The sequence below is a fragment of the Diabrotica undecimpunctata genome, chromosome 2, assembly GCF_040954645.1.
Source record: "Diabrotica undecimpunctata isolate CICGRU chromosome 2, icDiaUnde3, whole genome shotgun sequence".
NCBI classification, from domain to species: domain Eukaryota; kingdom Metazoa; phylum Arthropoda; class Insecta; order Coleoptera; family Chrysomelidae; genus Diabrotica; species Diabrotica undecimpunctata.
Genome location: NC_092804.1, coordinates 55,830,929 through 55,847,778, shown reverse-complemented (window position 1 = coordinate 55,847,778; position 16,850 = coordinate 55,830,929). Strand labels below are relative to the sequence as shown.

Below are 16,850 nucleotides of genomic sequence, written 5' to 3'. Positions count from 1 at the left end.
CTGTAACCTTACTTCTCATCTTTTTTGGTTTACGAAATAAATATTCTACTCATTGATTTTAAGTTACTGTATTTTTTTTTTTGCTTCTTCTAAAATCTTCTAATTCATTGTTGCTTTTTCATCTTGCGATATCTGCCGTAATTGCTCATATGCCTTATTTTTTTTGCCGCCTTTCCAAAAGTTCTACATCCGATTTTTCAGTACCCATTTTTCATACGTACAATAAGACATAACTGCTTTATAGATTCTTGTTTTTAAATTATTTAACTCAAACTTAGATCTCATTAGTATTCGTAATGCTCTACATTTTCTGTTTTTTTTTTCGCTATTTTTTCTTTTATTTCATATTCTTCCATTTCGTTTTATTTTCACTCTGAAGTAACTAACTTCTTTGAATCCTATAAAACTGCGTCATATTCATCTATGGGTAGTTTAACATTTTCTTTCTTTTCCATGTATGTTTCGTTCGGTTTTGTATTGCTTTAACAAAAGACTTTTTCGTTAGTTTCTTAGATCTTTTCATTGGATTTTATTAATTTTAAAACATATGCAAGAGTAACAATTTGGTATAACTTTTAGATATTGTTTCGTGCATTTTTATTATAGTTTTTTTACTTTTACTTGCAAATCCAGACTAAGCTATACAGGCCAGGGAAATAAGCAAAAAAAGTACCCTGTTTGTGACTCTTAACCAGCCAGGCAAACGACAGTTGTTTTGAGTAAAGTTGTGTTTTTATTAATCTAATTTATTGTTTTTATTTATTATTAAAGGTCCTACACTTATAACACTTATAAGTTTATTTTAAGTCTTTATTTGCACAATATAACTAATTTATTTACATTAATAATTATATAATTTATCTACATTTCTTATAATACGTGCGTTACATTTTAAAACCCGACGCGATGTTCAAAAACTAACTGTTCTGTTTACAACAAAATTCCTCTTTAAATGTAAAATGCCGTTATTCTCGAAGTGCCGAGAAAGTCACCCATGCTGGTTTTATTCGGCCTGCCTCTGGAAATTTCGAATCGTGGGTGACTCATTAGAATTCCGGTAAACAGGCCTTTCAACTGAGCGCCGAAATTACTACTAGAAATAGAAAAGAATTAGTCATAATATATTTACAGTTTTGAGTCATATGACACGTCATTATTTATCGTAACAGTAATCTAGACCTCTGCAACAAAAACTTATGTTTTCTGCGCTCGATTTTTTGGACTTAATTAGTTATTAACAAAGTAAGGTCAAAAAACGACAAATTTTCACTTTCTTCGTGTATCAACAAAAAATAAAGCATTTGAAACAAATTTAAGAGTAATAAACCTATAAGACATAAAAACCTTCAAAATGGCGGTTTTTAAATGTGTTTATCCTTAGTTTTTGCTGAGAAAGTTGCAAAATAAGTAAGAAATTTCGGTTTTTTTTTTATAAATATTAATACCTTTTTTAAAAATTATCTTAGAACCTTCATATTACACAGAATGTTGGGTCTAGTAGTGCTGATCAAAAATCTGATCAAAATTTTAAAGCGATTGGTTTAAAAGTTATTTTATTTGTTTATCCCAAATTAAATATTTTTGTAACAATATAAGTCAGAAAATGAAGAAGGTATAGTAATTCTACGGATAGCTCATGAATAAAGAAGGACCATTCTATCAACTTCATTAAAAAAGAACAAAGAAAAATATTTTAAATATTGCAAAATCATTGTGCAAAAACATATTAATTTTTTGCTTATAAACAATTACAATAACTTGTTAACTGTACTCCAGTCGCCAGAGACGAAAATGTCACTGAACCTCTAAAAATCATACGAATAAGCTGAATTTTGCCGAGAATATTAATTTTAGGACCCCAAAAACGATGCAAAATTTATTTAAAATATTTTTTTTACGGCGTACAGATTCTTGGTAAATTGATTTTTTTTGCGTTTTTACCCCCCTTCTAGGGAGGTTTTAGGGGGAAGTCCGGGTGTAAAAGTAGTAAACTTTTTTGTATATTTTTTGGGGTCTTAAAATTAATATTCTCGGCAAAATTCAGCTTGTTAGTATGATTTTTTGGGGTCAACTCTCTGACGCTGCACTGTGTTGTCTGCCCCTTTTTTTTTAAATTGACAGCAGCTTTGTTTATAACAATAAAAAGAAAGATCAAGTTAGCAAAATTTGAAACAATATACTTTAAAGTTTTAATGTGCAAAATTAAAAAAAGATTTCCTTTTAATGAACTCCTTCAAAAAGCTTTAAAATGTGGTTCTAAAAATCGGCCGGCTTTGAAACTCGAGGGAACATTGGAAGGGGGGGTGTTAACTGTGTCTCTGATTACTGTTTATGAATTTCAACGTGGTTTTTATTTTGTATGTACTTTTTGCGCACATTACAAATATGTAATATTGAAATACATAAATTGATAAGTGAACCATCTAATTTGTTATTTAAGGTAATTTTAACGAGTTATTTAAGGTAATTTTTATTGTAAAACATAAATATTTATGATTATTATTTCCTTCTTCAATAAACGTCGTAAATAATTTATTTATAATAGATTTTTTGAAAAAAACAAAACAAATTAGCATATTCAATTATTTCTAAAAATAGTACCTATTGGTTTATGTATTGCTTTTGAAGTAGATAATCTCAAATAAACTAGGTTTTATTTCTTGCTAAGAATGCTAGCCTAGGTTTTAATCTATTATGTTGCCAATATGCTATGTTGAAAAGTTAAACCAAAAATTTTCATGCCGAATTATTTATTGTTTTTTCCCTTCGAAACCACTTTTTTATTTAAATTATTTGGGTAATACATTAAACGTAAATTGCAAATAAACTACTAAAATAGTCGAAAAAAGTCAATTTTAGCGTTTTTAGAGGCAATTTTTCAATAGATTAGACATCAAATTAAAAAAAAACAAAAATTATGAGATGAAAGCTTCAGTCAAGTACTTTAAAAATACGAAAGTTAATTTTGATTTTATATTGCAAAAGTTAGTTTAAAATATCCATAAACAAGTTGATATACCGTTGCGTTTCGGAATATATAGACTTGACGACCGTCTCAACTTCAACGTTCGAAATGCATTGTTCATTTCTTCCCCACAAGCTGAAGTTAATTTTAATCAAAAAAAAAATATGATGCTTCAAGATTACAGTAAAAAGTTTTTTTAAAGTTTAATACCGGAATCTGCTTATTATAAACGAAAAATTTGTTGGAAAATTGTTATAAATAAACAATATCATTCAATATCAATTTGTTTGTAGATATTATAAACTGACTTATGCCATATAAAATTTGCGCATTTTGAAACTAATGCACTTAAACTTTTACAATCCACAAGGAAACTAAGTTCCTGTAGCTGGCTGTATACCATGTATAACAAAAAATTTATTAAAATCCTTTATAAAAATGCGCTTTGCCACTAAAAGATGCACTTTGAAGCTGGATATTTGGTTCATCTTCCAATGTATAAATAACCAGGTTCTCCCCACTTTTTGTAAGATCAAAACTCAAGGAAATGTTCCAGTCACCTTAAAGAAGACCTTCCAACTTAAAATTTTAAAAAAGGAGATTTGTAAATATTATAGCAAGCTTAACTACATACATTGTAAAAAAAATTAATTATATACCTTTTATAAAGGATTTTAATAAAAAAATTTTTTTATGCTTTTACTTCTTATCTTTTGTTTTCTAAATTCGATGTCCAACCTATTGAAAAATGGCCTTGAAAACGTTAAAATTTACGTTTTTTTGACATTCCTAATTGTTTATTTTACGTTTATATTAAGTATTTTACGAAAAAAAAAAAACAAGAATAACTTTCGTTAAGCTATTTAGAAGACATCAAGTTATTCAATTTTATTTAATGTAATACTAATTAATAATATAATGTAAACTTTGTTTTCAAAACTTCCACAAAATTTATTTTAAATTCTTATCACTACAGCTGTTTCGGCTGATTGCCTTTCTCAAGTGATCTATTTTTGGCATGCGTTTACACTTTATAGTCTCTAATGAAATAGGTTGAGGAGGGGAGAACTGTTTGTCTCAAGTTGGTCATTCAGAATTATATCTGTGTTTTTTAATTTGTTAATTTCCATAGATTCCAACAAAGATAGCTTAAGGCCTTTATTTTGAATGTGTAGAATTTTAAATTCGCCATTAAAAGAATGATTATGATCTAGAAGGTGAAGTGCGTATGTAGAATCTGTTTTTCTATTATTGGAAGCCCTTTTATGTTCTGCTATTCGTTTATTAAAATTTCTACAAGTTTGACCGATGTAGGTTTTTGGGCAGTCGCCACATTTAAGTTTGTACTCACCACTGTGTAAGTTTTTTATTTTGGCTCTTGTTGTTTTTAATATATTTGCCTAGGTTGTTATTTGTTCTGAAAGCTGGTGTTATTCCTTTCTTTTTTATGTGTTTGGCTATTTTTGTTGATATTTTGGTTGTATATGTAATACACATAAAAAAGAAAGGAATAATACCAGCTTTCAGAACAAATATATTAAAAACAACAAGAGCCAAAATAAAAAACACTTACACAGTGGTGTGTACAAACTTAAATGTCGCGACTGCTCAAAAACTTACATCGGTCAAACTGGTAGAAATTTTAATAAACGAATAGCAGAACATAAAAGGGTTTTCAATAACAGAAAAACAGATTCTACATACGCACTTCACCTTCTAGATCATAATCATTCTTTTAATGACGAATTAAAAATTCTTCACATTCAAAATAAAGGCCTTAAGTTATCTTTGTTAGAATCTATGGAAATCAACAAATTAAAAAACACAGATATAATTCTGAATGACCAACTTGAGACAAACAGTTCTCCCCTCCTCAACCTATTTCATTAGAGACTATAAAGCATATTTTGTGGAAGTTTTGAAAACAAAGTTTTCACTGTTTTATTGTTACATAAAATGAATATCCATCAGGTAACGATTGAATCCATCAATTATTTCATATATTTGTTATAACAATTGGTAAATGAATAAATAATTAGGTTGCAATGGAGAAATTTTTCCATTGAGAAATCATTTATTTCCAAAGCAATATATAACCGTATACTATTTTTAGAAATAAGTGAATAGGATAATTTGATTTTTTCATAAAATCTACTTTAAATAAATTATTTACGACGTTTTTTGAGGAAGTATATATTAATCATAAATGTTTATGTTTTTCAATAAAAATTACCTCAAATAATACTAAAAAATTGAAAAAATTGTTTAAACAAATTAGATGATTTTTTTAACAATTTATTTATTTAAATATTACATATTCGTAATGTATGCAAAAAGTACATACAAATTAAATAAAGAAACGTCGGAACCCATAAACAGAACCAGAGATACAGTGAACAACTCGACGATTACATTAAAAGGCAATCTTTTTCAAATTTTTCACATTAAAACTTTAACGTATGTTGTTTCAAAGACGCTAATTAGATCTCTTAATTTTTATAAACAAAGCTGCTGTCAACTTAAAAAAAGGAACTAACTTCGTCCTAAATTTTCAAAGACAACTGTTAAATTTGTAGAAAAATGAATGCTTTCCAAATACGAAAAAATAATTTTTCTGCAGGTAACAGTTGAAAAGTTATTGTAATTTTTATAAGCAAAAATTTATATCGTTTTGCAAACTGATTTTGCAATATTTAAAATCGTTTTTCTTTATTTTTTTTTTGTTGATAGAATGATCCTTCTTCCTTCATAAGCTATACGTAGATTTACTGCAACTTCATTATTTTCTGACTTATATTGTTGCAAAAAAAAATTAAATTTGGGATTAATAAATAACTTTAAAACAATTTGACGGAGTTTATTACTCTTAAATTTGTTTCAAATGCTTCAAGTCCAAAAAATCCTCTGCAGGAAACAATAGCTTTTTGTTACAGAGGTCCATAATACTCAAAGCAACTGCCGTTTGCCTAGCCGGTTCAGTATCACGAAAAAACCTTATTTCCCTGGTCTAATTCTAACACAATACAATACAACTTGCTTGGTTTAGAAACCTTTCCATCTATACTTCTTCCAAGCTATTTCGTTTGTCGTTATCTCCTGCCATCTACCTTAATGTAAAAACTTTATTTAGTATTCCCAATTCTCGTAGTAATTCATGTGCTTCCTTCCTATTACTGTATCGTAGGATTGTTTAAAATCTAAGCACCCCATAAGCATAATACCATTTTGTGCACATTCCATGTAGTTTGGATTTCCTTTACGCAAATATTTGATCTGCTATTGACGTATTCTATCTGAATCTTAGTGGATATTCTCCTAAAATATTCTCTGCATAAACCTTTTGTTATAAAATTTGTTAGCATTTAATAGCCTAATTCTAACGAAGCTATTTAACGAAGTTACATACAATGATGATGATTTTAAGTGGAAAATGTAAAACAAATAAAAAACTCGAAATTAAAACAAATAAAAAACTCGAAATTCTGACACCACTAACATTTTGACAAGTTGAAATTTTGTAAAACGTGAAGAAACTTAATAGTTTTTTAAAGAAAATATCTAATTCGTATACAAAGTTATGGGTGGACACTGTGGACAGGTTTTTAAGCGGTGTTCGTTAATTAACCGATAATCTTTTTGGTTTAAACTTTTCGAATTGATGCCTTATTTAACGGAGTCGTAGAAAATAGAAATTTGAATAATTAGAGTGATCACAGTTACCACCTATTAATAAAGGTATGATGACCAAAATAAATGAAAAGAAATTTAGAGAATGTGGGCATGTTAGACGTATTCCAAAATAGAGATCTAAAATCTTTTTCTTCCTCCCGTTCTTTAGCGTCGTGTATGGATGGGCTTAACTTTAACAGTTGATGCGACAAATTGACGTTTCTGATTAATATCAATTTGAGCAGACCAAAACTGTTTTAAAATATCGTGACTTTTCTTGTGAAAACTTCTCACTACATTTCAATTTGCAAGTTTCTTTGCTCGTTGGACTTAGTACCCGTGGTTTTACTGGCTTATTCTTTTTCAATGTATACTGTTCACCACCTGCTCCTTTTTCTTTTCTAACTGTTGGCTTCCATGCTTTGTAATTTCTCTTACGCGTTTTTATTTTATTATCTCCTTGGACTTCGTCATTAAGAGTATTGCTGTTTTCATTATCATTTGCTTCATTTTCACCCGAAATACTCGAACTATCAGACAATTGGTAATTTGGATCTTCATCTGATTCGTCAAAGATTTCGTCTAATTCAGCTTCGGAGCAACCATCTGGCCCATCACTTGGGTTTGGATCTGTTGATACTATGTCATATATTTGCTCATTTGTTGTACTCTCCGGTATGCTATTAAGTGTTATACCACCAATATGGCCTGCTTCGGTATCAAATTGATTAGAGTTATCATGTAATGGTTTTTCTGGCGGTATCGTGTTATTTGTTGAAATACATGAGCAAGTATCTGATAATTTATTGGAAACACATACTTCCGCTGCAACATTTCGAACATGTCCCTGTTGTAGGTCACCTGAAACTAAAGTCTCATATAAGTAGGAGTATTACGGCAACATTAAAAAAATGTATAGCAACTAAAGTATTATTCAAAAAGTGGACACAACTTAGTTAAAGGAACTGACTGTCCTTACTATTGTTTGAATGGTTTTCTCGTAATTATATAGTTTTTAACTTTTCAACCTATAAAAATAGTAATTATTACTTTCAAAATTGCTAACTAGAATAAAAGTATCATGTCACATACATCCATCAATAATTTGAGAAGTGTAGTGTACTTTCACTCAAACTGTTTCATATACCAAACTTTTAAGTGCTTTAAATATATGCATTGAAGCAATTTGACTTGTGCACTTTAATATGATGACAACCACTACTTAAATATTAACGAAAAATAAAATACAAAATAATTACCTGATATATTATTTCCAAGTGAGGTTATGTGGTCACGTTCTTCTTTTGTAGTCGTTTCAATATCATTTATTTTCTGTACTAAAGGACACAAACGTTGCTCACGGCTCATTTTGTCAATATTTTCTTTAAGTATAGTATCACAAACACAATCACTAAGTTCAAACTTATCTTCAGAATATTTTTTGTGAATCATTTAGTACTCATAAACGCGGTAAACGCTATGACAATTTAATACAAAGTCAGACACGTGACTACAGGCATTCGAGGTAAAGAGAATTAACTGACATAATACAGTTTACTTCTAATACAGTCTGTGGGTTAGCACTGTTTAACGTCACCTATCTTTGTAATCGAATGGTATTGAACGTAGATCTGTTTACCACAGAAAATAGCATGAATATCAAGTCATCTGGTACTGAAATCTCATTTTTGATAAAATAGTGACTTGGTACAGTTTACCTCTGAGGTGCTGATACATATTGATACATATTGTATCGTAGGATTGCTTAAAATCTCAGCAGCCCATTTAATGCCATTTTGTGCACATACCTAAAATAGTCGCATATATGTATCAATCCTACAGACCGATTGCTGATACTATAAAGCAATATTTACACACGACGGTTGAAAATAATAAAACAAAATAGGTATATCGTTGGAAGGCAACTGCAAATACGTATTTCTGACTATTTGGACTTATAAAACTAATTTCGGGCTTTTTATTCGCTTCTACTTTATTTGCTTAAAATACTGTGGGATCCTTTGTAGAACGATTATTTGTAGAAAAACATTAGAAACACAATGCTTTTTTAGATGCAAAAATTGTACAATTTAATAATTTCATATATTTTAGGTTATACAACGCTTTTTTGTCCTTTGTTCCCGTTATTATTCATTTCTAATCGACTTTATCGTTACATTACCGATATTATTTTCACCTTCTGGCAGTATTATCCCACGGTAAGTAACGAAAGCTATAATGCGAGATTAAGTCAAATAAACACTTAAAAAGGTGCTTAAATATAGTTATAATTTAAACCAACAGCTCTTTTGATAGGATAAACCAAATTACTTATTTCAATTTTTTTAAAATTCTTGTTTATGATTAAATAAAGTTTAATTAATTAAATACACTTTATTTACAGCATTTTTAAGAGTTATTTGACTTAGCCCCGTAAATATATTAGTATCCTCTCATTTTTATTGCTGGCGGTTGTACTTTTCTCCCAATGTTCTTTAATGATCAAAACGGTACAATGATTTATTATACAGGTTTGGCCAATTAAAAGAGTCCACCCTGATATTTGGCAATATTCATTGGATTTTGTGAAAATTCTAAAACAAGTTGATTTTTATTCCAAAGCGGACATCTTTTAACGATATAGATATCTTTCATTTGTCAACCTTCCACCCTTTCAGTACCTCAAACCTTTAATTTTAAATAAGGAATATACCTACCATGTTCGGCACATCGTTAGACAGGTATTTCTTGGAGAATTCAAGCATCCATGATTTTTTTACATATTGACCCTACTCTTGTGAAAAAGTATCAGCTTATTCAAAGTGGTATACCTCTTTAAAAGTAAACATAACGCCTAGTTTTGGTAGTTTCAATATCAATTTTTTTTCCGTCACGTCAAAAACTACATTTAATGGAAATTTGCAACATTAATAGCAAACTTTATTAAATGAAATAAAAATAAAATGAACTAAATTTTAAATAAATAAATTTATCATTCAAATCAATTTACTTATCAGCTATAATTGTTTAATTAAATGTTCAAAATGATATCCACCATCGTCCTTACAATTATAAAGTAGACATTCGAAATCACGACGAACATTTTAAAGAATTTCAGGCATTACTATACTACATTCACTACATGGACACTAGAAGTCATCCCAGAAGATTGGAAAGTAGGAATCATACTTCCTATGTACAAAGGGGGAGACAAACGCAAAAATTATAGGGGCATCTTCTTCTTCAAGTGCCATCTTCGTTCCGAAGGTTGGCGATCATCAGGGCTATACGTATTTTCGAAACTGCTGACCGAAACAATTCGTTGCTGCTACAGCTATACCATTCCCGTAGATTCTTTAGCCAGGAGTTTCGTCTTCTTCCTATGGACCTTTTTCCTGCTATTTTCCCTTGCATAATTATCCACCATAAGGGGATAATATTATCCACCATAGGGGGATAATAATTATCCACCATATAGGGGCATAACAGTTTTAAATGTCGTCTACAAGTTATTATCAGTAATTATATACAGCCGCCTGGAATCGTTTTCGGAGGAGATTATTGGTGAATACCAATGTGGCTTCAGACCAAAGAGGTCAACTATAGACCAAATACATATGTTAAGAGGTATACATGAAAAATGTGTTGAATATAACATACCTATTTACAACTTGTATATCGATTTCAAACAGGCATTTGGTGGAGTAGATCGACAAAAGATGTTAAAGTAACTATCTACGTTAGGGATACCCAATAAGTTGGTTAAACTTATACGAATGACTCTGGAGGGTTCCAAAGCTATGGTGAGAATAGATGGAGATATGACGCAGGCCTTTGATATTGAAAATATAGTTAGACAAGGTGATGCATTATCAACAACACTTTTTAATCTAACTTTAGAAGCTGTTGTTAGAAAACTGGATATAAACGGCTGTATTAATACAAGATAAAATAATATACGCATATGTGGATGTTGTTGCCATAATAAGCCGCAACAAAAGGGTATTAAGCGAAAAAGTTATAGAACTGAAACGAGAAGCTGCTACAAAGCAAAACAAAATATATTGAGTGCACAAAATCGAATGAACATGAGAATCTGAAGGTAGACAACCATACCTACAAATATGCCTCCACTTTTCCCTACCTAGGCTCAATAATAAATGACAACAACATAAGTCAAGCAATACAATCACGGATTCTTAGCGGTAACAAGTGCTTTTATGCATACAAAGATTTAATGAAAAGTAGGTTACTGAATCGTGAGTCTAAGCTGAGAATCTACAAAACAGTAATTAGACCAGCGGTCACATATGGATGTGAAACGTGGACCCTCTCAACCACTGATGAAAATCAACTGAGAATATTTGAGAGCAAAATACTAAAGAAGATATTTGGACCAACCCAATGCAGCGACGGTTCGTGGAGAATTAAAATGAACCACGAGCTGGATGAACTAATGCAAAGCGCAGATATTGTCAGATTTGTAAAGTCACAAAGACTAAACTGGCTTGGTCACCTAGAAAGAATGCCAGATAATCGAGCTGTAAAAGTAGTCCAGAGATGGAAGCCCCAAGGAAACATAACAAGAGGAAGGCCCCGTAAAAGATGGATAGACGACGTAGAGAGGGATCTTAAAACCATGAACATCAGGCAGTGGCGAAGGAAAGTATCCGACAGGGTAGAATGAAAGAACATTGTTAAGCAGGCCAAGACTCACAAAGGGTTGTAGCGCCATTAGAAGAAGAAGAAGAAGACTATACTACATTCATGCACTATTCGTTTTCTTAGTTCTTCCAATGAAGCTGGAATGGTATTATAAATCTTACTTTTTAAATAACCCCAAAAGAAGAAGTACAGGGTCCAGGGGAGATAAAGTGGGGGATCTTGCTGGCGAGTCAATAAAACCCTTTCGTCCAATCCATTGTCTAGGAAATCATTCATCGCCTTACGTTTATGATATAATAGTTTTTCTTTGGACTCCCGTTATATTAGTTCTTAATATATCTGCCTAAGTTGTTGTTTGTTCTGAAAGATCAAAGGCTGGTATTATTCTTTTCTTTTTTATGTGTTTGGCTATTTTTGTTGATATCTTGCCTGTATATGTAATCACGCAGAAGACACTGGGTTTTTTCTCTCATGGCGGAAATACTAATTTCAGGGCTTTTTTATGTATTTTTTGATTACCCATTATAAGTCCTACACTGCTATTTGTACATATTTGATTATTAAATTCAAAGTATTTCTGGTTTATGCAAATTTCAAGGAGATGTAAAATTTCAGATGTAATGATTGTAATTTGTAATATAATGGCCTAAAAGGTTTTTTACTAGAACAAAAGTTTCTAATCAAATCAACTTAATCTGGAGTTGTTAGTTGTAATGTTCAGTTACTTCAAAACTATTTGGCACTGAGAAGTTTTATTTATTTAAGAGCTTCATGATTAGATAAAATACCAAGTGTTATATATAATTGAACCCATATTGAAGTGAGTATTCCAATAATACAATATAGAGTGTGTATTTAAAAAACCAAAAAAAAGTGACTAATGATTCCAGAAAAATGGTAAATCTGGCAACATTGCAAGCATCAAATTTAAACCGGGATATCCATTTGAGAGATAATTAGGCGTTTCCAGACTTTTGGTCCACTCTGTATATAAATTATAAATTTAGCAATTCGTAAGAAAGACACTTGAGAAACCTTTGCCATATTTATTTGATAGTTTACTGTAATTTATCGTCCTTTACAAGTACATAACATGTAATTACATTTTATATGAGTATATGTTTATTTATTACATGTTTATTAACCACTCTAATTTTTAGGCTTTGTTAGAGTTATTCTGCGGATGTAATATTCAAGTCACAGGCGATGCTATAAGAACGGACGAAATTTCTATCCTGTTGATGAACCACAGGACAAGAACAGATTGGAATTTTTTTTGGCCTACCTTATACCACTGCGTTGAAGGTAAACGAAAATTGGCCCATTCTACAAAATTTCTCCTAAAAAATGAGATAAGACATATACCAGGACCAGGTAAATGTATTTATTATTTATATATATATATGAAGACTTATTATCGATAAGTAGTACCTTTCATTAGTATAATATTAGATATTTTAATATGCTTTAATATTTAGTAGGTTGTTGCCATTAAATACCGTGTTCGCTTCCAAGATACGCTTCATCAAAACATAAGCAATCCTCAACCCCTGATTTGGAGATCCGGTATATAGGGTTGCAATAAGCTAAAGCGTTCATATTTTATTTAAATCCTAAATTAAGTTTAAACTTTATACTTCCTTGAGGGCAACCTAAAATTACAAAATTTAATGTCTGTAGTTTCTTACTGTTATTAAAAAATATAAATCCCTAAAAATAAAGATTGAGTAAAGTTAGTACTTAATTTAGGCCTACCTCTAATGCAATAAATCCATCGTCAGCAGTCACTTTGCCGATTCTATCGTTCACGTCGTCTGCTTTGGAGTTTTCTGTTGCGTTTTTAGCTGGCTGCAAAACTGCCTCTAGAATGTTTTGATCTGTTAGTTCTTCGAAATCATCCGCAACGATCCATTCGATCCATTTCATCCAAGTTTTCGCATCCAGGAGTTGTATGAACCATTTCTGTCAAATTTTCAAAACCTTCTTTTCCTTCTTCTTTCAGTCCGTCGTACAGTTTTCTTCGGCACCTTTGCAGGGTTTCATTTTTAACTTTTTCCCAAGCTTGCGCACACCAGTATACTAAATACTTCATCTTCACTGACTTAAGCGGTTCATTCGTTACGTATTATACAATCCTACATAATGGTTCGCAATAGCAACCTTCGAGAGTGTCGTTTAAATATTTCTATAACGACTTGATCGAGAGACCGAATTAGGCAAGGGAAATTTGGAGGAAGGAAACGAATAGCGATATCACCACTTTTTAATTCACTGTGATGTGAGAGCGCTTTATCAATTAATAATGCAGCTTTTTTGGGCTAACTTTTTCCAGCTAAAAATTTATCAAATTTCGACACAAACTGATTAAAAAACCATTCTTCAAGTAATGTAGCACTTTTTGTGCCCCGTAAAAAACTGGTAGGCACTGGGTGCAATATCATTTAATGCACGTAGTTTTTTGAGTTGCTGACACGGTCTCTAAGTGCAAGTGATTTTTTTCTCCTTTTTTTCGTCCTGTTTCGTCTGCATTATAAATCTGGTCTTTACTATAGTCTTGGGTGAAATATTCAAACTTTGTCTTAAAGATATCAACCGCATCTGAATCAGCAGCTAACTTTTATCCGTACAACTTCAGTTGTCGAATGCTGTAACCAAATTAGCCAAAGCTGGAACAAAAATCTTTTCCTTCCTCACCTAACAACTCCGCTAACATTTTAGCTTTCCCTTGCAGTATTGGACCTGTCAGCGACATGCCTATTTTTCTCTGTTGTGTGAACCACAACAATACAAAGCTTTGTAGAATTTTTCAAAATCTGATGTCTTTAAAGTTTTTCTGTCAGAATTTCTTACGGCTTGCTCTTGAAATCTAGACTTGGAATTTACCCAGTATGAAACAGTAGAAATTCCAACTCTATAATTTGCCGCAACAGTTTTTAGTTAACTCCCCTTTTCAACATCTTTGGTAGCAGCTAATTTGGCAACAATAGAAATCACAACACGCTTCTGCTTTGATGCCATCACACAACATACCAATTCAGAGCACTAAATTAAAAACAACACTTTGTTTCGCAATAACACTTTCACCTTGTCAGTCAACAGCTTTGTCAAAAGTCTTCGTGATGTCTTACGGTTAACCCGGGTTTTGGTTGACCCAAGTTCGGTAAATCGGGGTTCCACTGTATTTAGTTTTCTTTTCAGCACAATCAGGAAATTCTTTGAATTTTGTATTGCTTCCTTTGAAGTATTAAATTTCACTTTTCGAAGTGTGTCTGCTAGCACACTGAGCCATCAAACATCAGTACCTATTGTTTATTTTTCTGAATATAGTATATACTAAACTATATAGTATATACTAAATATTTCTGTTTCCCTCTTTTACTACAGTATATGTACAAATGTTTTCGTTTTCTGTCATACAAGCTCATGGTTATAAGTTTCTAGCTTTTGGTGTCATTTTAAACTTTCTATTTTTACATTATAATGTCAACGATTGGACCACATGAACGTCGGGTAATTTTATAGTACTTGTTAACGCGGCATCCTTTGATCTTCATCAGTGTCCAGGCGGACCCTGTGACTACGTCCAATGACATGACGCTACACCTACTTGATGGCAAGATGACAGAGACCTCTGTCAAGTTTTTTTTTCTTCTTTCAATTGTCCATAAATTTCATCTGAAAGTCTTTTTTTCTTGTTTCCTGTTTTTTTATGATGGTTCTTCGGTATTTATGATCAAACAAGACATAATATGATAGGTATATCTATGAAAACAGAGAGGAAGGGAAATATAACGACATAAAAAAGTAATTTTAATTAATAAATTAATAACGGCTTTTTGTATATTAACATGGTTGAAGTGTAAATTGTAAAAGAAGCAGCTAAATAATCATTTTATATAATATGCGAGAAGAAATTATCACATGTTCTATATATAATTAACGTTCCCAGTCTAGCAAGCCCATGACTTGATTCTAATAACCTAAAATACTTCAAAAAGAAAAGAGGAATAACTTATATAAGTTATTCCTATATATTAAGGAATAATTTTATAATTTTATTAAAAAATATTTTAAATTAAATTTTTAAAAAGTTCACTACATTCAGCCAAGATAGCCCAATCTATTATATAATTATTGCCTTCGGATGTTCGACAACATTTCGGGTGTTATGCTTTGAAAGGCCTGAATGATTTTTTGACGTAATTCGTCTAAATTTCTGGCACGTTCATGCTCATGTTGGTAAATTTGTTGCTTCACATAACCTCATACGAAAAAGTCTAAAGGTACAAGATCAGGAGAGCGATGTGGAATTTTTATGGTATGTTTTGTACTAATAACTCTATCTGGAAACGTAATGTTTAAAAAAATCTAACACCTCCCGTGCATTGTGAGCTGAACAGCCGTCTTGATGCAACCAAATTTCATCCATATTAATAGGTAATGCCCGAACTGTACCCTACGGTAACAGATGGAAGCGTTCTTTGTAGTGCGTTCCATCATTTCCTCACAAAACATCATCCGTCGTTCATAATCAGCAGGGAAAATTTCCTGAGTTTTTTGCAATTTGTAGCAATGGTACTTGTTTCTTTTTAAAATATTTCGTACAGTTCTATTTATAGCACTAATACCTCTTGAAATTAGGGTGCTGTTACAAGGAAAATTCATTTCAGCTAAACTACATACGGCAGTTTCACGCTGTTCCCATTCTTCATTAATTACACGAGCTGGTTGATTTTCATCTTCATCACTATCCGTGCATTTTCTACAATTCTTGACAAAACAATTTTAAATAAAATCAATAAAAAGAACAATATTATAAATTATTAAACTTCCAGAATTAAGAGTATTTTTAAACAGTTCCATATTCAAAACAGTACTGACAGACAATATCACTAAGTCTATAATCATAATTAGTGATTAAACAACACAAAAAGCAAACATAAAAAACACAAGTACATATTTAACAAACAATAGAAATAGTTAGTTTTATATTTATGTTAAAAATATATAGGATAGTTAAAATTTTTTATTGTTTATACAGTAAAATTAATTTAAATTATTTATAATATTAAAATAGATATTGTTTAACTGTCTCGAGGCTGCCTTGTAATTTATTGACTCTTTTTCTTTATTGATGTGGCACATTTCCAAAAACAATCTTTTTTTGTAACAATTTCATTGCCTCAAAACCCTGACATTTGGCAAGTCAATGGTGCCCAGTTTTTAAATGGTGGTCAACTGCCGCACAAGTATTTATTCTTTTTTGTACAGTCACTTTTGTGTTAGGTTATTCTCTGTTTGAGCCATTGTGAAGTTTGACGGACATAAAAACTCTGACAATCCGAACAAGGCAACTTGTAGATAATATTAGTTTTAAAAAGAGTCTTGTCATTTACTTTTAAAAACAGTTGTCCGTTTTCTAATACATTATATTTAACGATTTTTATATTAGTAAATCTAGTCACAGAATGGGGGTTAAATGCTTTTTCAATGGCAGTTTTTTATATTGAATTGGCTGTACTGCTCCGATATCAGTGAAACTACCGGTATT

General features: G+C 31.1%; 1 protein-coding gene across 1 annotated transcript in view; it reads left to right on the top strand.

Annotated features, from left to right (window-relative positions):
• LOC140434565 (lysocardiolipin acyltransferase 1-like) overlaps positions 1 to 16,850 on the top strand; it is a 55,433-nt gene that overhangs the window by 11,241 nt on the left and 27,342 nt on the right. Inside the window, exons 3-4 of the mRNA XM_072522917.1 lie at positions 8,747 to 8,853; positions 12,460 to 12,673. Of these exons, the coding sequence (XP_072379018.1) occupies positions 8,747 to 8,853; positions 12,460 to 12,673 (321 nt within the window). The remainder of the gene's footprint in view (positions 1 to 8,746; positions 8,854 to 12,459; positions 12,674 to 16,850) is intronic.